The 25,438-nt window shown below is 41.4% G+C and overlaps 2 protein-coding genes across 2 annotated transcripts in view; one reads left to right on the forward strand and one right to left on the reverse strand.

Moving 5' to 3' along the window:
* The window catches only part of LOC139370044 (zinc finger protein 345-like), a 637,497-nt gene that overhangs the window by 66,502 nt on the left and 545,557 nt on the right, over window positions 1-25,438 (reverse strand). The window lies entirely within an intron of this gene.
* The window catches only part of LOC139369971 (zinc finger protein 721-like), a 37,896-nt gene continuing 16,169 nt past the window's right edge, over window positions 3,712-25,438 (forward strand). The window contains exons 1-5 of the mRNA XM_071109254.1: window positions 3,712-3,907; window positions 3,959-4,037; window positions 6,024-6,126; window positions 6,279-6,456; window positions 7,356-8,285. Coding sequence (XP_070965355.1) covers window positions 3,712-3,907; window positions 3,959-4,037; window positions 6,024-6,126; window positions 6,279-6,456; window positions 7,356-8,285 — 1,486 coding nt within the window. The remainder of the gene's footprint in view (window positions 3,908-3,958; window positions 4,038-6,023; window positions 6,127-6,278; window positions 6,457-7,355; window positions 8,286-25,438) is intronic.

Genomic DNA, 25,438 nt, shown 5'->3' on the forward strand with positions numbered 1-25,438 from the left:
TGAAAAATGCAAGTTAAATTGGTTTCCATCGCATTTTCAACTCTACTGATGGTTTTAAAAACTGTTGCGTGAAATAGAAAACGTGTTCTTGTCCCGTGCACTGTAGTCAGCAGCTCTAAGATGTGATGGTTATTATATAAATATTTGCACATAAAGGAGTTCCCACCTCCATTTCTCACTTACACATGTTTACTGACACATGAAGACCCCACCATGTCATACGAACTAACACATTATCTGCCTGCATTTATAAAATTGTTCAGGCATATCCTGTTTCCGTCAGCCCGGTCATTAGTTTGGAAATGGTTGGATCAATATCCACCTTCATGATATGGATGAAGCCTGATTTAGAATGTCTGAGTAGTTCTATCTGATGTCATAATTCACCCATCTGATAATCAAGTGATATTTAGAATGTCTGAGTAGTTCTAGCTGATGTCATAATTCACCCATCTGATAATCAAGTGATATTTAGAATGTCTGAGTAGTTCTATCTGATGTCATAATTCACCCATCTGATAATCAAGTGATATTTACATGTGATGCATTTGCTCCATTGTTTCCATTTGACGTCAGGAAGAGAATGGGCTGATGGCTGGTGGTGCTACTCTACAGGTAAGGCTGTCCAATATGAATGTTCAATACACACAATAGGTTGGTCGGTAGCCAGTTAGCTAGCTGCTACGTCTTTTTCCACACAGTAGCTAGCTATCAACAAAGTAAAAATCCCCTCCAGGCCGTGTGGTAGCAGCAGTGTACAACAACCACTGTTTACCGGAGCTTCCTGATTAGAAAAAAATGAGGCTGTATTTTGCTTGATTAACCAAATGTTATGTGTGTAAAGTCATACCTTATAAAAAACTCACAACAGATGTGATGGAGACAGGTTTTCAGAAGACTGAGGTCGGTTTTCCTTTAACTTTTTACCTGGGCTTTGCTCCTTTCATATCTATTTTGATCCTGACAAACTCCCCAGTCCCTGCCGGTGACAAGCATACCCATAACATGATGCTGCCATGTCAGAGTCACATAATATAACACAATGTCAGAGTCACATAACATAATACAATGCCAGAGTCACATAACATAATACCATGTCAGAGTCAGAGTCACATAACACAATGTCAGAGTCACATAACATAACACAATGTCAGAGTCACATAACATAATACAATGTCAGAGTCAGAGTCACATAACACAATGTCAGAGTCACATAACACAATGTCAGAGTCACATAACATAATACAATGTCAGAGTCAGAGTCACATAACACAATGTCAGAGTCACATAACACAATGTCAGAGTCACATAACACAATGTCAGAGTCACATAACATAATACAATGTCAGAGTCAGAGTCACATAACACAATGTCAGAGTCACATAACACAATGTCAGAGTCACATAACACAATGTCAGAGTCAGAGTCACATAACATAACACAATGTCAGAGTCACATAACATAATACCATGTCAGAGTCACATAACATAATACCATGTCAGAGTCAGAGTCACATAACACAATGTCAGAGTCAGAGTCACATAACACAATGTCAGAGTCACATAACACAATGTCAGAGTCACATAACACAATGTCAGAGTCACACAACACAATGTCAGAGTCAGAGTCACATAACACAATGTCAGAGTCACATAACACAATGTCAGAGTCACATAACACAATGTCAGAGTCAGAGTCACATAACATAATACAATGTCAGAGTCAGAGTCACATAACACAATGTCAGAGTCACATAATATAACACAATGTCAGAGTCACATAACATAATACAATGCCAGAGTCACATAACACAATGTCAGAGTCACATAATATAATACAATGTCAGAGTCACATAACACAATGTCAGAGTCACATAACACAATGTCAGAGTCAGAGTCACATAACATAACACAATGTCAGAGTCACATAACATAATACCATGTCAGAGTCACATAACATAATACAATGTCAGAGTCAGAGTCACATAACACAATGTCAGAGTCACATAACATAATACAATGCCAGAGTCACATAACACAATGTCAGAGTCACATAACATAACACAATGTCAGAGTCACATAACACAATACAATGTCAGAGTCAGAGTCACATAACACAATGTCAGAGTCACATAACACAATGTCAGAGTCACATAACACAATGTCAGAGTCACATAACATAATACAATGTCAGAGTCAGAGTCACATAACACAATGTCAGAGTCACATAACACAATGTCAGAGTCACATAACACAATGTCAGAGTCAGAGTCACATAACATAACACAATGTCAGAGTCACATAACATAATACCATGTCAGAGTCACATAACATAATACAATGTCAGAGTCAGAGTCACATAACACAATGTCAGAGTCACATAACACAATGTCAGAGTCACATAACACAATGTCAGAGTCACATAACATAATACAATGTCAGAGTCAGAGTCACATAACACAATGTCAGAGTCACATAACACAATGTCAGAGTCACATAACACAATGTCAGAGTCACATAACACAATGTCAGAGTCACATAACACAATGTCAGAGTCACATAACACAATGTCAGAGTCAGAGTCACATAACATAACACAATGTCAGAGTCACATAACATAATACCATGTCAGAGTCACATAACATAATACAATGTCAGAGTCACATAACACAATGTCAGAGTCACATAACACAATGTCAGAGTCACACAACACAATGTCAGAGTCAGAGTCACATAACACAATGTCAGAGTCAGAGTCACATAACACAATGTCAGAGTCACATAACACAATGTCAGAGTCACATAACACAATGTCAGAGTCAGAGTCACATAACATAATACAATGTCAGAGTCAGAGTCACATAACACAATGTCAGAGTCACATAATATAACACAATGTCAGAGTCACATAACATAATACAATGCCAGAGTCACATAACACAATGTCAGAGTCACATAACACAATGTCAGAGTCAGAGTCACATAACATAATACAAAACATTTACATAATACATTTCAGTCTTCTGCGGTGTATTTGAAGTGTCATATTGGGATGCAAACTCAAATATGAACACATTTAAACTATATCTGACATGCTACTGGTGTCTTCTTTGTTAAGCCCATAATCACTTCACCCCCCCCCCCCCCCCCCCCCCCACACACAAAAAGATCCTACTACAGAAAGCTGCACAATATGTTAAGTAAAGTCATTTATGCCTCGTCAATCTGTCACCTAATCCTGCCTAACGGGCAGGTCAGCCCTGGAGGAAAGTATTGGCTGTAAGAAGGAAGAGAAAACATAACATCTGTTTGTTTTTTTTAAATGACTTCTTATGACATTGTTGGCCAGAATAAACATTGTAATTAATATTTTTCCAAACTGCGTTACCCACTCCAGTCAGCAGATGGCGATATGAGTTTTTCAAATGATGCTTCTTGCATGACGTACAATCTAGTGGACGGAACTGGAGGCTTCTTCAACAGCGACAAAATGCTAACAGCGACAAAATGCTGCTGATTCAAACAACGTGGTGGTTTGCAAGCGAACGTTAAACCGAAACATTGAAGCGTTTAAGACACATCTTGTGTATATTATTCTTAGTGTTTTAAACCCAATTCTGTTTACATATCTACTCGTTCATTGAAACGTAAATTGCTTGTTAAATTAGCTAATGTGGTAAATTGATACTGCACTAGGCTAATCGCCCGAAACATGAGCTCACTAATCTCGACGGAGAAAGAAACTCTGATGAAAGGAGAGGAAGAAGCTTTCAGGATGAAAAGGGAGGAAGAGGAGGCTATCGCATTGAAAGAAGAGGATGATATTACAGTGAAAGAGGAATATGGAAAAGAGGTTGTCAGAGTGGAAGAGGAGGAGGTAGAAGCTTTCAGAATCAAAAAGGAGGAAGGTGCCATAACATTGAAAGAAGAGGAAGAACCTTTTGGAGTAAAAGAGGAAGAGGCGGCTATCTCAATTAAAGAGGAGGAGGAAGACGTTTTGGGAGTGAAAAAGGATGAGACTGAAGATTCGATTAAGACCAGTGAGTACTGACTTAAAAACGGGCACAAAATATGCATTTATTGAACTAATGTGGGGTTTGAAATGGGCATTCTACTAAAGTTCTACAATTTAATATGTTGTTCAGTAATCAGTAAATTGTTAAAGGTGCTATCCGTCATTGGTACATATATTTAGACTTTTATATTAGATTTATTGAAATATCCACGTAGTCCACATTAAAGTGCACTTCATAAAACAGGCTTTTCAGAATTCAACATTGGTGCATAATTTATACTTAACTTGTCAAAGGGACGCAAAAGGCACCCATTTCGTGGAACGACCCTTTTACATTTGCAACACAAACAATATTTTAGGAAATCACGATGAAAGCTGCCTTTATAGGCACTTTTTTATACAACTACACTGCTCAAAAAAATAAAGGGAACACTAAAATAACACATCCTAGATCTAAATGAATGAAATATTCTTATTAAATACTTTTTTCTTTACATAGTTGAATGTGCTGACAACAAAATCACACAAATAATTATCAATGGAAATCAAATTTATCAACCCATGGAGGTCTGGATTTGGAGTCTCACTCAAAATTAAAGTGGAAAACCACACTACAGGCTGTCCAACTTTGATGTAATATCCTTAAAACAAGTCAAAATGAAGCTCAGTAGTGTGTGTGGCCTCCACGTGCCTGTATGACCTCCCTACAACACCTGGGCATGCTCCTGATGAGGTGGCGGATGGTCTCCTGAGTGATCTCCTCCCAGACCTGGACTAAAGCATCCGCCAACTCCTGGACAGTCTGTGGTGCAGCGTGGCGTTGGTGGATGGAGCGAGACATGATGTCCCAGATGTGCTCAATTGGATTCAGGTCTGGGGAACGGGCGGGCCAGTCCATAGCATCAATGCCTTCCTCTTGCAGGAACTGCTGACACACTCCAGCCACATGAGGTCGAGCATTGTCTTGCATTAGGAGGAACTCAGGGCCAACGACACCAGCATATGGTCTCACAAGGGGTCTGAGGATCTCATCTCGGTACCTAATGGCAGTCAGGCTACCTCTGGCCAGGACATGGAGGTCTGTGCGCCCCCCCAAAGAAATGCCACCCCACACCATGACTGACCCCCCGCCAAAGCGGTCATTCTGGAGGATGTTGCAGGCAGCAGAACGTGTGAACCTGCTTTCATCTGTGAAGAGCACAGGGCAACAGTGGCGAATTTGCCAATCTTGGTGTTCTCTGGCAAATGCCAAACGTCCTGCATGGTGTTGGGCTGTAAGCACCCACCTGTGGACATTGTGCCCTCATAGCACCCTCATGGAGTCTGTTTCTGACCATTTGAGCAGACACGTACATTTGTGGCCTGCTGGAGGTCATTTTGCAGGGCTCTGGCAGTGCTCCTCCTGCTCCTCCTTGCACAAAGGCGGAGGTAGCGGTCTTGCTGCTGGTTTGTTGCCCTCCTACTGCCTCCTCCACGTCTCCTGATGTACCGGCCTGTCTCCTGGTAGCGCCCCCATGCTCTGGACACTACGCTGACAGACACAGCAAACCTTCTTGCCACAGCTCGCATTGATGCGCCATCCTGGATGAGCTGCACTACCTGAGCCACTTGTGTGGGTTGTAGACTCCGTCTCATGCTACCACTAGAGTGAAAGCACCGCCAGCATTCAAAAGTGACCAAAACATCAGCCGGGAATCATTGGAACTGAGAAGTGGTCTGTGGTCCCCACCTGCAGAACCACTCCTTTATTGGGGGTGTCTTGCTAATTGCCTATAATTTCCACCCGTTGTCTATTCCATTTGCACAACAGCATGTGACATTTATTGTCAATCAGTGTTGCTTCCTAAGTGGACAGTTTGATTTCACAGAAGTGTGATTGACTTGGAGTTACATTGTGTTGTTTAAGTGTTCCCTTTAATTTTTGAGCAGTGTACATATTCATGCCTCTTGTAAGACTGTGATTGCAATCGATGGTCATAAGTTTACCATCTGTTTGATGTTCTCGTTCACACAGGAGAGAGACATGACTTTTGTGGATCCTCTGGGGAGCCTCAACAACATCCTGATGCTGATGAGGCAGAGAAGAGTCTCTCCAGATCAGAACACCAGATGGTACAGCTTGGTCTGGTCTAGCATACAGCTTGGTCTGGTCTAGCATACAGCTTGCTCTATCTGAGTCTGGGTTTCTGTAAGGCACTTTATGACAACAGTGACATCAGCATCCATAATGATATGTGTCTGTGTCCCCTCTTTATGGTTACCAGGACAACGCTAGCCCTTCCTCCCTCCTGGAGTCCCCATGTCGTGCCTCTCCCGGTCGCACCTTACTGCTGGGTATGAAGAGGTTGTCTGTGCTGCTGGTGGACTGCAGGAAAACAACGGGGCTGAGTGGAACTGTGAGAGGAGGAGAAGAGAAGAAAGGATCAGATTTGACTCATCAAAGTAAGTGCTGTAGTTTAGTTGAACAAATACAATAGATCTGCCCACTGGTAACTGTTACCAGGACAACCAGCAGAGTTCTGTTAGTTGACAGGAAGATAGACTGGTGGATATGGATGTTATGAATATCATAACACTGAAAAAGGATTCTGCCAATGAAAAGAGAGAAACGAATAGACCATATTAAACATTTAAAGTTATCTTTGGAGAAAAAGTTTCTAGATGATCTGATGTAAGGTGCACGTGTAACACTTCAATGTGGTATTGCGTCATTCACATCTGATCGACACAACTTGTTAAAAAAGGAAATACCTGGATTCTTCAAATATTATAGTAATAAAGGAGGACTGTACCATCTAATGATGAAACATTATGGAGTCTTAAAGGAGGACTGTAGCATCTAATGATGAAACATTATGGAGTCTTAAAGGAGGACTGTAGCATCTAATGATGAAACATTATGGAGTCTTAAAGGAGGACTGTAGCATCTAATGATGAAACATTATGGAGTCTTAAAGGAGGACTGTAGCATCTAATGATGAAACATTATGGAGTCTTAAAGGAGGACTGTACCATCTAAATTCTGCAATCTTTTGTTTCAGCTCATGAAACATCCAACACTTTACATGTTGCGTTTATATTGTTGTTTATTGTAGTTACTATCAGTTTTAGGAACATCTTTCCAAATATTTCACCTTATTTTTTACTTTACCCAAAATATGACATCAGCGATAGTCAAAATACCAGGAAGCTCTACATTTGTTTTCAAATCACACTAAGATTGTTAAAACTGGCCTCAGAGAGAGAGATCTGATTAGGATTTACTCTCGTAGCACTATTGTTTTATCATGTGGAGGTTTCATTCGGGTATCTATTTTAAAAAAATAAGCTGTCTTTGGCAGGAGAAAGACCAGACTCGGTGGATCCAGAGCCAGGGACGTCCAAACCAGCAAGAAGACACCAGTGCTCCCACTGTGGAAAGGGTTGTAACCGGTTTTGGGACCTGAAACAACATGAGAAAATACACACAGGGGAGAAGTCTTACCACTGCTCCCAGTGTGGAAATAGTTTTAAAGATTTAGTGAACCTGAAACAACATGAAAAGCCTTATCACTGTTCCCAGTGTGGAAAGTGTTTCAGCCAGTCATCGGACCTGAAACGGCACGAGAAAATTCACACAGGGGAGAAGCCTTTCCACTGCTCCCAGTGTGGAAAGTGTTTCAGCCAGTCATTGGACCTGAAACGGCACGAGAGAATTCACACAGGGGAGAAGCCTTTCCACTGCTCCCAGTGTGGAAAGTGTTTCAGCCAGTCATTGGACCTGAAACGGCACGAGAGAATTCACACAGGGGAGAAGCCTTTCCACTGCTCCCAGTGTGGAAAGTGTTTCAGCCAGTCATTGGACCTGAAACGGCACGAGAGAATTCACACAGGGGAGAAGCCTTTCCACTGCTCCCAGTGTGGGAAGTGTTTCAGCCAGTCATTGGACCTGAAACAGCACAATCTAGTACACACAGGGGAGAAGCCTTTCCACTGCTCCCTGTGTGGCAAGTGTTTCACCCAGTTAGGGAATCTGAAACAGCATGAGCTAGTACACACAGGGGAGAAGCCTTTCCACTGCTCCCAGTGTGGCAAGTGTTTCAACCGGTCAGGACAACTGAAAGTTCATGAGCTTGTACACACAGGGGAGAAGCCTTACCACTGCTCCTTGTGTGGCAAGTGTTTTAACCAGTTAAGGAATCTGAAACAACATGAGCTAGTACACACAGGGGAGAAGCCATACCACTGCTCCCAGTGTGGCAAGTGTTTCAAACATTCGGGGGATCTGAAAAATCACGAAAGAATACACACAGGGGAGAATCCTTACCACTCCTCCCGGTGTGCAAAGCATTTGCCCATTTAGGAAGCCTGAAAGAGCATGACACAGAGGAGAAGGCTTTACAGAAGATTAGACTTTGGGAAAACATATTACTCATAACAATCACTTAAACGTCACTCGAGAATCCACACAGGAGAGAGAAATTACTTCTCTTAGCGTGTATATATTGATATTTCACATCTCATTTTTCTTACAATTCATCAGAGAACATACACAGTGCTCCCGTTGTCTTATATTGTTGACTGATAATGTGTTTACCTGTTTTTACCAGATTAAATTGCTTCTTCCAATTATTGATAAACATGTACCTGTTAAGAAACTGACTGTTAGATATGTTAAGGCTCCATGGATTGATGAGGAATTAAAAAACTGTATGTTTGAAAGAGTTGGGGCAAAAGGGGTGGCTAATAAGTCTGGCTGCACATCTGGCTGGCTGTTTTACTGTAAATTGAGAAATTATGTGACCAAACTCAACAAAAATAATATGTTTTATTATGAAGCCAAGATCAATGATATAAAGAATGATGTAAAAAAACATCATGAAAGAAAAGCAGTGCAAGTATTGAATGTTGTAAAGTTAGTGTGGGAGAGGTGGAACAATTGGTATCGATCAATAATGACAAACCCCCTGGCATTGACAACTTAGGAGTGGCTATAGAGTCAGCTACTGTCCTCAGTAGCTTTCCATCTATCTGTCATATTTTTAATATGAGCCAAGAGGAAAGTCTTTGTTCTCAGGCCTGGAGGGAAGCCAAATTAATCCACTACCCAAGAGTGGTAAAGCGGCCTTTACTGGTTCTAACAGCAGACCTATAAGCTTGCTGCCAGCTCTTAGCAACCTGTTGGAAAAAAATGTGTTTGACCAAATCTAATGCTATTTCTCTGTAAACAAAAGAACAACAGACTTTCAGCATGCTTATAGAGAAGGGCACTCAACATGTACTGCACTGACACAAATGACTGATGATTGGTTGAGAGAAATTGATAACAAGAAGATTGTGGGAGCTCTATTGTTAGATTTCAGTGCAGCCTTTGATATTATTGACCATAACCTGTTGTTTAAGAATGTGTGTGCTATGGCTTTTCGACCTCTGTTCAGAGCTATCTATCTGATAGAACTCAGAGGGTTTTTAATGGAAGCTTCTCTAATGTCAAACATATGAAGTGTGATGTACCGCAGGGCAGCTCTCTAGGCCCTCTACTCTTTTCTATTTTTACCAATGACCTGCCACTGGCATTAAACAAAGCATGTGTGACCATGTATGCTGATGATTCAACCATATAACCCTTAACAAAGAGTTGCAGTCTGTATTGGAATTGGTGGCCAGTAATAATCTGGTCCTGAACATCTCTAAAACTAAGAGCATTGTATTTGGTACAAATCATTCCTCAAGTTCTAGACCTCAGCTGAATCTGGTATTGAATTGTGTGGCTGTTGAATCAGTTGAGGAGACTAAATTACTTGGCATTACCTTAGATTGTAACTGTCATGGTCAAAACATATAGATTCAATGGTTGTAAAGATGGGGAGAGGTCTAGCCATAATAAAGAGATGCTCTTCTATTTTGACACCACACTCCAAAAAGCAAGTTCTGCAGGCTCTAGTTTTGTCTAATCTTGATTATTGTCCAGTCGTGTGGTCCAGTGCTGCAAGGAAAGACCTAGTTAAGCTGCAGCTGGTCCAGAACAGAGTGGCACATTTTGCTCTTAATTGTAAACAGAGGGCTGATATAAATACTATTTATGCCAGTCTCTCTTGGCTAAGAGTTGAGGAGAGACTGACTGTATCACTTCTCTTTATAAGAAACATGAATGTGTTGAAAATCCCAAATTGTTTGCATAGTCTGTGAGGGAATTCTGCCCTATGTGCACAGAAGAGACCACAGGAAAACTTCTTTGATCAGAGGTTAGTTTGTTTAATAAGGATTGCAACCCGGAGTTTACACTTACAGCAATTTGCAAGCAAGACACTCAGTTCAAAAGATGGTGTTTTCCCTTTTTATCCCCTACTGAGGATCACCCCGCCCAGGCTGATGTCCCTCAACTTTAATACCATATAAGTTTGTGTGTATGCATTGATATGTAGGCTACGTGTGCCTTTTACAAAATGTATGTAGTTCTGTCCTTGAGCTGTTCTTGTCTATTGATGTGCTGTATTATGTGTCATGTTCTGTGTGGACCCCAGGAAGAGTAGCTGCTGCTTTTACAACATCTAATGGGCATCCTAATAAAATACCAAACTCTGTTATTCTCTCTGATCTCAGAAATAAAGAATCTTGGTTTGACTTGGACTCCAGCAGATCCTTATTTTATAATATCCACCTCAACTCTTCCACGGATTGCTATTTATCATTGTCTCAATGAAGACTTCTTTGTTTTACTTTCCTGGGGTCATTTACAAGCCTCCCACTGGTTGAATAAACATTGTTTCCACGTCAAATTAAAAAACATCCTTAATATTGATGAACCTTCACTATCTTCATCCCTGAACTAGCAACATTAACTATTGTCTATTGTTATTCTCAATGACATTCCTGGCCTTATGAAATCCTAGCTAAATACAATGTTCCCACCAGTTTTCATGTCTTTGGTTATGCAAACATTTGTTTATTAGATTATATTTCTCATTAAGAATAATGTTGTTTTAATTCTATATGGGTCACGCCTGGCTTTGGTCATGTGGTCTCTTATGGGTGTCATGCTCTGACCGTAGATTGTTTAGTTTTGTTTGTTCAGGGTGTGATGTGGGTGGGCATTCTATGTTTGCATGTCTAGGTTTTGTATTTCTATGTGTTGGCCGGGTATGGTTCTCAATCAGGGACAGCTGTCTCTGTTTCGTTGTCTCTGATTGAGAACCATACTTAGGTAGCCTGTTTTCCCACTGTTAGTTGTGGGTTGTTGCTTTCTGTTTTTGTGTATCTGCACCTGACAGAACTGTTTCGGTTGTTCTCTTTGTTGTTTTGCATTTTAGTGTTCAGTTTCAAATAAATAATATGAACATGTACCACGCTGCACCTTGGTCCTCACCTTCCTCCTATGAACGCCGTTACGATGGGTCAATGATTTTAATTAGAATATAGCAATGATGCTCTCTTCTCAATCACGTACAGTTTCTTTGGAAAGTATTCAGACTCCTTGACTTTTTTCACATTTTGTTACGTTACAGTCTTATTCTAAAATGGATTAAATAAAACAATTTCCTCAACAATCTACACAAAATACCCCATAATGACATCACAATACCCCATAATGACATCACAATAACCCATAATGACATCACAATACCCCATAATGACATCACAATACCCCATAATGACAAAGCGGAAACAAGCTTTTTTATAAATGTTTTACAAATGTATTAAACACTAAATTATTTACAGAAGTATTCAGACCCTTTGCTGAATGAGACTCGAAATTGAGCTCAGGTGCATCCTGTTTCCATTGATCGTCCTTGAGATGTTTCTACAATTTAATTGGAGTCCACCTGTTGTAAATTCAATTGATTGGACATGATTTGGAAAGGCACACACGTGTATATATAAGGTTCCACAGTTGACAGTGCATGTCAGAGCAAAAACCAAGCCATGAGGTGGAAGGAATTGTCCATAGAGCTCCGAGACAGGATTGTGTTGAGGCACAGATCTGGGGAAGGGTACCAAAACATTTATGCAGCATTGAAGGCCCCTGTTTTAGCCCCCTGCAGTAAAAGGTTATTTATGGGGTAAAATGATCTGTTTAAGTCATTAGTGAAGGGCACATCGTTCAAGAACACAGTTATCTTTTATTTTGTGGTCTATATCCTCTCAATCATTTATTCCTTCATAAACCGAAAACATATGTACCTAAACACAACATGTGTTCAAGGGCCCCTCGAGGTTCACGACCTCTTGACCATTATATCTGGATAGCTGACAACTATTTTTTAAAGGTCAAAAGTGATCTGTTTAGGTCATCAGTAAAGGAAGCATAGTTAAAGAGTACAATGACCCTTTCAAAGACTGAGACATCCCCCGGACATCCCCCCCTATAACTATTTTTTTTAAATGATCTGTTTAGGACGTTAATAAAACAGATGTTTTCAAAGACACCTGGGGGTCCAGGTTGTTAATTATTTTGTGTCCATATAGTTCCCCTGTGTGCAAGGGCCCCCTAGATTCACAACTTCTTAACCCTTAACATTCCCAGCCAAGGGGAGAGAAAGAGAGAGAAAAATGTAGTAGTCATTTAAACATACATATTACAATTGTTAAAGTTTACTATGTCATATTAAATACAACATTTAATAAAATAATTAAATTATGTCACTAATGTTTTTTACTAAAAACTTTTTCTAAATCATACATGTTATTATTACATGTAGCATCACTACATAACAACAACATGGTAGCAACACCACATGGTACATACATTATTGGGCACAACAATACATCACACGAAGTAGCCACATCTGTCAGTAAGAGTGTCCACAATTGAGTCCTTGAATGAAGAGATGGAGATTAAACTGTCCAGTTTGAGGGGTTTTTGCAGCTTGTTCCCATCGCTAGCTGCAGCGAACTGAAAAGAGGAGCGACCCAGGGATGTGTGTGCTTTGGGGACCTTTAACAGAATGTGGCTGGCAGAATGGGTGTTGTATGTGGAGTAGTTATCTTAGATAGGGGTGAGTGAGGCCTAAGAGGGTTTTATAAATAAGCATTAAACCAGTGGGTCTTGCGACTGGTATACAGAGACAACCAGTTTACAGAGTATAGAGTGCAGTGATGTGTCCTATAAGGAGCATTGGTGGCAAATCTGATGGCCGAATGGTAAAGAACATCTTGCTGCTCATTGTATCCTACCATGACTATATCCAACCCTACTCCATGTGTTGTCACTATCATGTATCCTACCATGACTATATCAACCCTACTCCATGTGTTGTCACTATCATGTATCCTACCATGACTATATCAACCCTACTCCATGTGTTGTCACTATCATGTATCCTACCATGACTATATCCAACCCTACTCCATGTGTTGTCACTATCATGTATCCTACCATGACTATATCAACCCTACTCCATGTGTTGTCACTATCATGTATCCTACCATTACTATATCCAACCCAGCTCCATGTGTTGTCTCTATCATGTATCCTACCATGACTATATCAACCCAACTCCATGTGTTGCCACTATCATGTTTCCTACTTGGCTGAAGCTTTGATCCAGTGGAAGAAGTATTGAGGAGCAGGGAGGTTAAAGGTCATTTCAAGAAACAGCTGTTACTCTACACTATCCCTAGATAATCCAGTAATGAGAGAAAATGTATAGAATATTTATGGCTCTATAACATCTCTATCTAATCCGTTTTATTGAACCTAATTCCATAACATCTGGTTGTTTTAAAATTACTTGTTTTGACATTGTTTTCTAATCTGCGTTATCCACTCCAGTCAGCAGAGAGCGATATGAGTCTTTCAGGTGATGCTGCTTGCGTGACGTATAATCTAGTGGACGGAACTGGAGGCTTCTTCAACAGCGACAAAAGGCTTCTGATTCAACCAACGTGTTGCTTTGCTAGCGAACATAAAGTTGAGTCTTTGAAGCTCTTTAGGCCAATCGTGTGTATATTACTCTTAGTGTTTTGAATATAATTATGTTTACCCATCTACTAGTTCATTTTAACGTCATTTGCTCGTTAAATTAGCAAATGTGTTACATTGATATTGCACTAGGCTAATCGCCCGGAACATGAGCTCACAAAGCTCGACCGAGAAAGAAGCTCTGGTGAAAGGAGAGGAAGAAGCTTTCAGGATGAAAAGGGAGGAAGAGGAGGCTATCACATTGAAAGAAGAAGAGGATGATATTACAGTGAAAGAGGAAGATGGGAAAGAGGTTGTCAAAGTGGAAGGGGAGGAGGTAGCAGCTTTCAGAATCAAAAACGAGGAAGATGCCATAACATTGAAAGAAGAGAATGTAGTGAAAGAAGAGGAAGAACCTTTTAGAGTAAAAGAGGAAGAGGAGGCTATCGCAATAAAAAAGGAGGAAGACGTTTTGGGAGTGAAAGCGGAGGAGGCTGAAGATCAGACTACCACCAGTGAGTACTGTCTTAAAAACAGGGACACTATGTAGTTCTTGAAATAATGTATTGTTTTAAAGGGGCATTCTACTTCAGTTCAACACTTGAATATGTTGTTCAGTACTGTGGGAATTGTTTAAGGGACAATCTGCCATTGGTCATATGTTTTTGGGACTTCGATGTATTGAATTCTCATTCTCCATGTGGTCTACATTAAAGTTCACCTCATCTAATATAACAGGCTTTTAAAATCTACTTAAAATATCAAAGGGATGTAAAGGCACCCATTTTGTGGAAATGACCCTTTACATTTGCAACACAAACAATATTTAACAAAATCATGATGGAAGTGGCCATTTTAGACATATTCATGCCTCTTGATTGTAATAGACGGTCATAAGTTTACCGTCTGTTTGCTGTTCTCGTTCACACAGGAGAGAGACGTGACTATCGTGGATCCTCTGGGGAGCATCAACAACATCCTGATGCTGACGAGTCAGAGAAGAGTCTCTCCAGATCAGATCACCAGATGGTACAGCTTGGTTTGGTCTAGCATACAGCTTGGTCTGGTCTAGCATACAGCTTGCTCTATCGGGGTCTAGGCTGGATTTCTGTAAAGCACTTCATGACAACAGTGGCATCAGCATCCATAATGATATGTGTCTTTGTCCCCTCTTTATGGTTACCAGGACAACGCTAGCCCTTCCTCCCTGCTGCAGTCCCCGTGTCGTGCCTCTCCCAGTAGCGCCTTACTGCTGGGTATGAAGAGGTTGTCTGTGCTGCTGGTGGACTGCAGGAAAACAACGGGGCTGAGTGGAACTGTGAGAGGAGGAGAAGAGAAGAAAGGATCAGATTTGACTCATCAAAGTAAGTGCTGTAGTTCAGTTTGAACAAACAAAATACATCTGCCCACTGGTATCTGTTACCAGGACAACCAGCAGAGTTCTGTTAGTTGACAGGAAGATGGCCTGGTATCTGTTACCAGGACAACCAGCAGAGTAATGTTAGTTGACAGGAAGATAGACTGGTGGATATGGATGTTATGAATATCATAACACTGAAAATGATTCTACCAATGAAAAGAGAGAAACCAATAGACCATATAAAACCTTGATAAAAGTTAGCTTTAGAGAGAAACCAATAGACCATATAAAACCTTGATAAAAGTTAGCTTTAGAGAGAAACCAATAGACCATATAAAACCTTGATAAAAGTTAGCTTTAGAGAGAGTGTTTCAAGATGATCCAATGTAAGCTGCTTGTTTTACAAAAACTTTTCCTTAAAAATGATGACCTGACTGTTTTCAATCTTTACCAACGACATGCCAACGACATTTGAGTAAAGCGAGTGTGTCTGTATGCGGATGACTCATCACTGTACACGTCAGCTACCACGGAAACTGAAATGACAGCAACACTTACAAAGAGCTGCAGTGAGTTTCAGAATGGGTGGCAAGGAATAAGTTAGTCCTAAATATTTCAGATTACCTTAAATTACATGGCCTACTAAGCTAATTCTGTAGCGGTATTGTTAGAGGGGGGAAAAATAAATATTTTGTTGGAGCGCCAGGCAGGTATTGACCCTAGTTATTAAAGTTAGTTATTACCTATTATAACATTATTATTATTAAATATTATTAAAACTGAAAGGATGAGAGTAGAATAGAGTAGCGCTTCCAGACACATTATAAACATGGAGTCTTAAAGGAGGACTGTACCATCTAATGATGAAACATTATGGAGTCTTAAAGGAGGACTGTACCATCTAATGATGAAACATTATGGAGCCTTAAAGGAGGACTGTAGCATCTAATGATGAAACATTATGGAGTCTTAAAGGAGGACTGTAGCATCTAATGATAAAACATTATGGAGTCTTAAAGGAGGACTGTAGCATCTAACGATGAAACATTATGGAGTCTTAAAGGAGGACTGTAGCATCTAATGATGAAACATTATGGAGTCTTAAAGGAGGACTGTAGCATCTAATGATGAAACATTATGGAGTCTTAAAGGAGGACTGTAGCATCTAATGATGAAACATTATGGAGTCTTAACTTCTTATGGCTAACATTCTGCTGAAAAGGCAGAGCGCGAACTTCAAAAATATTTTTTAGAAATATGTAACTTTCATGCATTCACAAGTGCAATACACCAAATTAAAGCTTAACTTGTTGTTAATCTCCCCATCATGTCCGATTTCAAAAAAAGCTTTACAGCGAAACCACACCATATAATTATGTTAGGTCAGAGCCTCGTCACAAAAACAACCACAGCCATTTTCCAGCCAAAGAGAGGAGTCACAAAAAGCAAAAATAGAGATAAAATGAATCACTAACCTTTGATGATCTTCATCAGATGGCACTCATAGGACTTCATGTTACACAATACATGTATGTTTTGTTCAAAAAAGTTCATATTTATCTCCAAAAATCTCAGTTTACATTGGCGCTTTATGGTCAGTTATGTTGTGCCTAGAAAACATCCGGAAAATTTTTCAGAGAGCCACATCAATTTACAGAAATACTCATATTAACTTTAATAAAATATACAAGTATTATGCACAGAATTATAGATATACTTCTCCTTAATGCAACTGCTGTGTCAGATTTCAAAAAAGCTTTACGGAAAAAGCAAACCATGCAATAATCTGAGTATGGCGCTCAGACACAACAACAAGCCATGCAGATACCCGCCATGTTGTGGAGTCAGAAATAGTGTGATAAATATTCACTTACCTTTGATGATCTTCATCAGAATGCACTCCCAGGAATCCCAGTTCCACAATAAATGTTTTTTGTTTGTTTGATGAAGTCCATCATTTATGTCCAAATACCTCCTTTTGTTAATGTGTTTGGTAAAGAAATCCAAACTCACGAGGCGCGGGCAAGTCCAGGCGAAAAATTCAAAAAGTTATATTACAATTCGTAGAAACATGTCAAACGATGTGTAGAATCTATCTTTAGGATGTTGTGAACATAAATCTTCAACAATGTTCCAACCAGAGAATCCTTTGTCTTTAGAATTGCAATGCAGGTCGCTCTCACGTGTAAGCGCGTAATCAGCTCATGCTACTCTGGCAGACCTCTGGTTGAAACAGCTCTCATCCCCCCCTCCTTCACAGTAGAAGCCTCAAACAACGTTCTAAAGACTGTTGACATCTAGTGGACGCCGTAGGATGTGCAATATGACCCCAAAGACAATGTATATTCGATAGGCAATGAGTTGACAAACCTCAGATTTCCCACTTCCTGGTTGGATTTTTCTCAGGTTTTTGCCTGTCATATCCACATTAGTAGCTAAGTTTCCGTGCAATTTGGGACAGATTTTCATGTGAGTATTCTCAAATCTGCATAAAACAATAAAAGCATTTTCCAACCGGAAACGTTGGCATCAAACAGATTTATTGCGGATAAAAGTCTTTGCGTGATGAAGTAGTGCACGGAAAAAATGTTTTGCTGTTGAATTCCCATGAACTGAATGAAAAATGCAAGTTACATGGGTTTCCATTGCATTTTCAACTCTACTGAGGGTTTTGAAAAACCGTTGAGTTATATAACAAACGTGCTCTTGTCCCGTGCACTGTAGCCAACAGCTCACATATACAGTGTTGGTAGGCTACCTACATGATGAGATTATTATGGATGAGAGAGAGATTATTTTATTGTCATACAAATCCTGTTTCCATCAGCCCGGTCATTACTTTGGAAATGGTTGGATCAATATCCACCTTCATTATATGGATGAAGCCGGATTTGGAATATCTGAGTCATTCTATCTGATGTCATAATACTCTGATAGTGATACATTTGCTCCATTGTTTCCATGTCAGTTGGTTTCCCACTCTGATGATTTATATCTGACAGAGGGGCTTTAAATGAATAGTATGGTGACATCTTAGTGGGGCTTGAAATAAATAGGATTATTAATAATAAACTCCTAAAGCAACAATACACTGCAGCTTTGACATCAAGAAGAGAATGGGCTGATGGGTGGTGGTGCTACTCTATAGGTAAGGCTGTCCAATATGAATGTTCAATACACACAATAGGTTGACTGGGGAGGTGATGTACCACAGTCAAAGTCCTGCAATAAGAGCTAAGAGACTAATATATGTGTGAACATAGTTGTGTTCTGTGGTTGTCACTGAGTTGGCTGATATCCTATTTTATGGGGTCACTCCACAGTTAAGGCTGTACAGTGCCTATACAAAGTCTACACTTTGCTCCTTTCATATTTCTTTTGATCCTGACAAACTCCCCAGTCCCTGCCGGTGACAAGCATACCCATAACATGATGCTGCCACCACAATACTTATTGTGTGGTTAATGTGTGGTCTGTCTCCAGGTCATCAGACTGTTAAATAGTCACCACTAGCCGGCCTCCTCACAGTACCCTGTCCTGAACTTTAGTCACTGTTACTAGCCGTCTACCACCCAGTACTCCACCCTGTATTCTAGTCAAGGTTCATCCTATATAACTACTGCTGTTCACACCTTTCCTATTAAAATACGGTCCATAATGTCTATACACACCATCATATACATTGTAAACCAACTGTATACATTTATATTCCAGACTCTGACTTTGCTCGTTCCACTATTTCTATATTTCTAAATCATTAAAAGATATTGTGGGGAAAATCAGTAAGTCACATAAATGACAATTTCTAAACAAGGATAATAGACAAGTAGAATGGGACAGGTTTCTAATACTAGCTTTACTTATTCGGTGAAGAGACTCCAGGGACGGAGATGGACGCTGTAGGAGTCCAGTCTCTCAAGGACAAAGGTGCAGCACTGGTGTTAGTAGCTGATGACAGAAATGACCGCCTGGACACACAGCAAAGTTTGATGCGATCAGTGTTGTTGAGCAGAGGATCAACCAGATTGATTCACAGTCAGTGTTGTTGAGCAGAGAATCAACCAGAGAATCAACCAGATTGATTCACAGTCAGTGTTGTTGAGCAGAGAATCAACCAGATTGATTCACAGTCAGTGTTGTTGAGCAGAGAATCAACCAGAGAATCAACCAGATTGATTCACAGTCAGTGTTGTTGAGCAGAGAATCAACCAGAGAATCAACCAGGTTGTTGAAGTTATTCAGGTACATAGTACATTTAATTTGTTTAATTCTGTTTTATCCAATTAGAATAATTTACTCTGAATGAGAACAGGCACATCTGTGAGCGTTATGTATTATAACATCGATTGACTAAATGATGACGCTGACAGCTTTGTAGTAAAACCAGGGTTGGAGTCAAATCCATTTCAATTCCAGTCAATTCAGAAAGTAAACCAAATTCCACATTTTCCTCATTGAAAACCATAGAAGAGAATTGGAATTTTCAGTTTACTTCCTGAATTTACTGGAACATTCTAAAATGGATTAAATTGGGAGGTTTTCCTCATGAATCTGCACAACAACACCCTATAATGACGAAGCAAAAACAGGATTTAGAAATGTTTGCAAAAGCATTTTCAAATTAAAACTGAAATATCACAATTAAGTAACTATTCAGAACCTTTACTCAGTGCTTTGTTGAAGCACCTTTGGCAGTGATTGTAGCCTCAAGCCGCTTAGGGTATGACACTACAATCTTGGCACACCTGTATTTGTGGAGTTTCTCCCATTCTTCTCTGCAGATCCTCTCAATCCGTTCATCTTTCCCTCGATCCTGACTAGTCTCCCAGTCCCTGCCGCTGAAAAATATCCCCACAACATGATGCTGCCACCACCACACTTTACCGTAGGGATGGTGACAGGTTTCCTCCAGACCTGATGCTTGGCATTCAGGCCAAAGAGTTCAATCTTGGTTTCATCAGATCAGAGAATCTTGTTTCTCATGGTCTGAGAGTCCTTTAGGTGCCTTTTGGCAAACTCCAAGCAGGCTTTCATGTGCCTTTTACTGAGAAGTGGCTTCCGTCTGGACATTCTACCAAAAAGGTCAAATTGGTGGAGTGCTGCAGAGATGGTTGTCCTTCTGGAAGGTTCTCCCATCTCCACAGAGGAACTCTTGATCTCTGTCAGAGTGACCATCGGGTTCTCGGTAACCTCCCTGACCAAGGCCCTTCTCCCCCAATTGTTCAATTTGGCTGAGCGGCCAGCACTAGGAAGAGTCTTGGTGGTTCCAAACTTTCCATTTCAGAATGATGGCGGCCACTGTGTTCTTTAGGACCTTCAATGCTGCAGAAATGCGTTGGTCCACTTCCCCAGATCGGTGACACAATCCTGTCTCAAAAGGAATATATCACATCAAATAAAGGCTACATAAAGTTCATGAGACACGCATCTCCTCGTACACTTGTCTCATGTTTACAAAATAGAATTGTGCTTTTGGTCATTAAATCAAATTGTATAAAGCTGCATGTTTTTAATTTCAACACCTGCTTCTGACCTGTACCTCAGTACATTGACTCTGTACCGGTAATAGCTGTATATAAACCTCCACATTGACTCTGTACCGGTAATAGCTGTATATAAACCTCCACATTGACTCTGTACCGGTAATAGCTGCATATAAACCTCCATATTGACTCTGTACTGGTAATACCTGTATATACCCTCCACATTGACTCTGTACAGGTACCTCCTGTATATAGCCTCCACATTGACTCTGTACTGGTAATACCTGTATATAGCCTCCACATTGACTCTGTACTGGTACCACCTGTATATAGCCTCCACATTGACTCTGTACCGGTACCTCCTGTATATAGCCTCCACATTGACTCTGTACTGGTAATACCTGTATATAGCCTCCACATTGACTCTGTACTGGTACCACCTGTATATAGCCTCCACATTGACTCTGTACCGGTACCTCCTGTATATAGCCTCCACATTGACTCTGTACCGGTAATAGCTGTATATAAACCTCCACATTGACTCTGTACCGGTACCTCCTGTATATAGCCTCCACATTGACTCTGTACTGGTACCCCCTGTATATAGCCTCCACATTGACTCTGTACTGGTAATACCTGTATATAGCCTCCACATTAACTCTGTACTGGTACCCCCTGTATATAGCCTCCACATTGACTCTGTACTGGTAATACCTGTATATAGCCTCCACATTGACTCTACTGGTACCCCCTGTATACAGCCTCCACATTGACTCTGTACCGGTACCTCCTGTATATAGCCTCCACATTGACTCTGTACCGGTACCCCCTGTATATAGCCTCCACATTGACACTGCACTGGTACCCCCTGTATATAGCCTCCACATTGACTCTGTACTGGTACCTCCTGTATATTGCCTCCACATTGACTCTGTTCTGGTACCTCCTGTATATAGCCTCCACATTGACTCTGTACTGGTACCTCCTGTATATAGCCTCCACATTGACACTGTACTGGTACCCCCTGTATATAGCCTCCACATTGACTCTGTACCGGTACCCCCTGTATATAGCCTCCACATTGACTCTGTACTGGTACCCCCTGTATGCAGCCTCCACATTGACTCTGTACTGGTACCCGCTGTACATAGCCTCCACATTGACACTGTACTGGTACCCCCTGTATATAGCCTCCACATTGACTCTGTACTGGTACCCGCTGTATATAGCCTCCGCATTGACTCTGTACTGGTACCTCCTGTATATAGCTTCCACATTGACTCTGTACTGGTACCCCCTGTATATAGCCTCCACATTGACTCTGTACTGGTACCCCCTGTATATAGCCTCCACATTGACTCTGTACCGGTACCTCCTGTATATAGCCTCCACATTGACTCTGTACCGGTACCCCCTGTATACAGCCTCCACATTGACTCTGTACTGGTACCTCCTGTATATAGCCTCCACATTGACTCTGTACTGGTACCCCCTGTATATAGCCTCCACATTGACTCTGTACTGGTACCCCCTGTATATAGCCTCCACATTGACTCTGTACTGGTACCCCCTGTACATAGCCTCCACATTGACACTGTACTGGTACCCCCTGTATATAGCCTCCACATTGACTCTGTACCGGTACCCCCTGTATATAGCCTCCACATTGACTCTGTACTGGTACCCCCTGTATATAGCCTCCACATTGACACTGCACTGGTACCCCCTTTATATAGCCTCCACATTGACTCTGTACTGGTACCTCCTGTATATTGCCTCCACATTGACTCTGTTCTGGTACCCCCTGTATATAGCCTCCACATTGACTCTGTACTGGTACCCCCTGTATATAGCCTCCACATTGACACTGCACTGCTACCCCCTGTATATAGCCTCCACATTGACTCTGTACTGGTACCTCCTGTATATTGCCTCCACATTGACTCTGTTCTGGTACCTCCTGTATATAGCCTCCACATTGACTCTGTACTGGTACCTCCTGTATTTTGCCTCCACTTTGACTCTGTACTGGTACCCCCTGTATTTTGCCTCCACATTGACTCTGTACTGGTACCTCCTGTATATTGCCTCCACATTGACTCTGTTCTGGTACCTCCTGTATATAGCCTCCACATTGACTCTGTACTGGTACCTCCTGTATTTTGCCTCCACTTTGACTCTGTACTGGTACCCCCTGTATTTTGCCTCCACTTTGACTCTGTACTGGTACCCCCTGTATTTTGCCTCCACATTGACTCTGTACTGGTACCTCCTGTATATAGTCTCCACATTGACTCTGTACTGGTACCCCCTGTATATAGCCTCCACATTGACACTGCACTGGTACCCCCTTTATATAGCCTCCACATTGACTCTGTACTGGTACCTCCTGTATATTGCCTCCACATTGACTCTGTTCTGGTACCCCCTGTATATAGCCTCCACATTGACTCTGTACTGGTACCCCCTGTATATAGCCTCCACATTGACACTGCACTGCTACCCCCTGTATATAGCCTCCACATTGACTCTGTACTGGTACCTCCTGTATATTGCCTCCACATTGCCTCTGTTCTGGTACCTCCTGTATATAGCCTCCACATTGACTCTGTACTGGTACCTCCTGTATTTTGCCTCCACTTTGACTCTGTACTGGTACCCCCTGTATTTTGCCTCCACATTGACTCTGTACTGGTACCTCCTGTATATTGCCTCCACATTGACTCTGTACTGGTACCTCCTGTATTTAGCCTCCACATTGACTCTGTACTGGTACCTCCTGTATATAGCCTCCACATTGACTCTGTACTGGTACCTCCTGTATATAGCCTCCACATTGACTCTGTACTGGTACCTCCTGTATATTGACTCTGTACTGGTACCTCCTGTATATAGCCTCCACATTGACTCTGTACTGGTACCCCCTGTATATAGCCTCCACATTGACTCTGTACTGGTACCTCCTGTATATAGCCTCCACATTGACTCTGTACTGGTACCCCCTGTATTTTGCCTCCACATTGACACTGTACTGGTACCTCCTGTATTTTGCCTTATGAGTTCTGTTATACTCACAGACATCATTCAAACAGTTTTAGAAACTTCAGAGTATTTCTTTCCAATATGCATAATAATATGCATATATTAGCTTCTGGGCCTGAGTAGCAGGAAGTTTACTCTGGGCACGCTTTTCATCTGAACGTGAAAATGCTGCAGAAACAGGTTAAAGGAGGCTTGTAAGCATCTAATGATGAATTACTATGGAGTCTGATGCTTTAAAGGAGAAGTTTACCCAAAATCCAGAAACTCTTAGGTGATTCCATACATTGAAACTAGTCCCGTGGATTTTTTACCTCTCTCCCTCTCTCTCCCTGTAGTGCTGTACTGAAACAGCTGCAAAACGTGACTAGTGACGTTGCTGGATGCGGGCCTCGCTCTGCTGCTTTGCCAGTTAATTTGTTATTTTATTACAGCTATGGCCTTTGTCTTTCACCTGGAGTTGTTTATTTATGTCTGAGAAAAAAAACACTTTTCAACATATACAAAATAAACTCAGCAAAAAAATGTACGGATCTTTTTCAGGGGAATGTCTTTCAAAGATTATTTGTAAAATTCCAAATAACATCACTGATCTTCATTGTAAAGGGTTTAAACAGTGTTTCCCATGCTTTCCCATGTTCAATGAACCATAAACAATTAATGAACATGCACCTGTGGAACGGTCGTTAAGACACAAACAGCTTTCAGACGGTAGGCAATTAAGGTTACAGTTATGAAAACTTAGGACACTAAAGAGGCCTTTCCGTACTGTGAGACGCCTAAGACAGCGCTACAGGGAGACGGGACGGACACGTGTAACAACACCTGCACCGGATCGGTACATCCGAACATCACACCTGCGGGACAGGTACAGCAACAACAACTGCCCAAGTTACACCAGGAACGCACAATCCCTCCATCAGTGCTCAGACTGTCCTCAATAGGCTGAGAGAGGCTGGATTGAGGGCTTGTAGGCCTGTTGTAAGGCAGGTCCTCACTAGACATCACTGGCAACAACGTCGCCTCTGGGCACAAACCCACCATCGCTGGACCAGACAGGACTGGCAAAAAGTGCTCTTCACTGACAAGTTGCGGTTTTGTCTCCAGGGGTGATGGTCGGATTCGCGTTTATTGTCGAAGGAATGAGCATTACACCGAGGCCTGTACTCTGGAGCGGGATCAATTTGGAGGTGGAGGGGCCGTCATGGTCTGGTGCGGTGTGTCACAGCATCATCAGACTGAACTTGTTGTCATTGCAGGCAGGGAAGACATCCTCCTCCCTCATGTGGTACCCTTCCTGCAGGCTCATCCTGACATGACCCTCCAGCATGACAATGCCACCAGCCAAACTGCTCGTTCTGTGCATGATTACCTGCAAGACCGGAAGGTCAGTGTTCTGCCATGGCCAGCGGAGAGCCCGGATCTCAATCCCATTGGGCACGTCTGGGACCTGTTGGATCGGAGGGTGAGGGCTACGGCCATTCCTTCCCAGAAATGTCCGGGAACTTGCAGGTGCCTTGGTGGAAGAGTGGGGTAACATCTCACTTGTTCAGTTTATGTCTGTTGTTGAATCTTATGTTTCACAAAGGTGAAGGGGTCTGAATACTTAACGAATGTGTCTGTGTGTATACTGAACCAAAATATAAACAGCAATTTCAACGA

This window comes from Oncorhynchus clarkii, chromosome 17, assembly GCF_045791955.1.
Source record: "Oncorhynchus clarkii lewisi isolate Uvic-CL-2024 chromosome 17, UVic_Ocla_1.0, whole genome shotgun sequence".
NCBI classification, from domain to species: domain Eukaryota; kingdom Metazoa; phylum Chordata; class Actinopteri; order Salmoniformes; family Salmonidae; genus Oncorhynchus; species Oncorhynchus clarkii.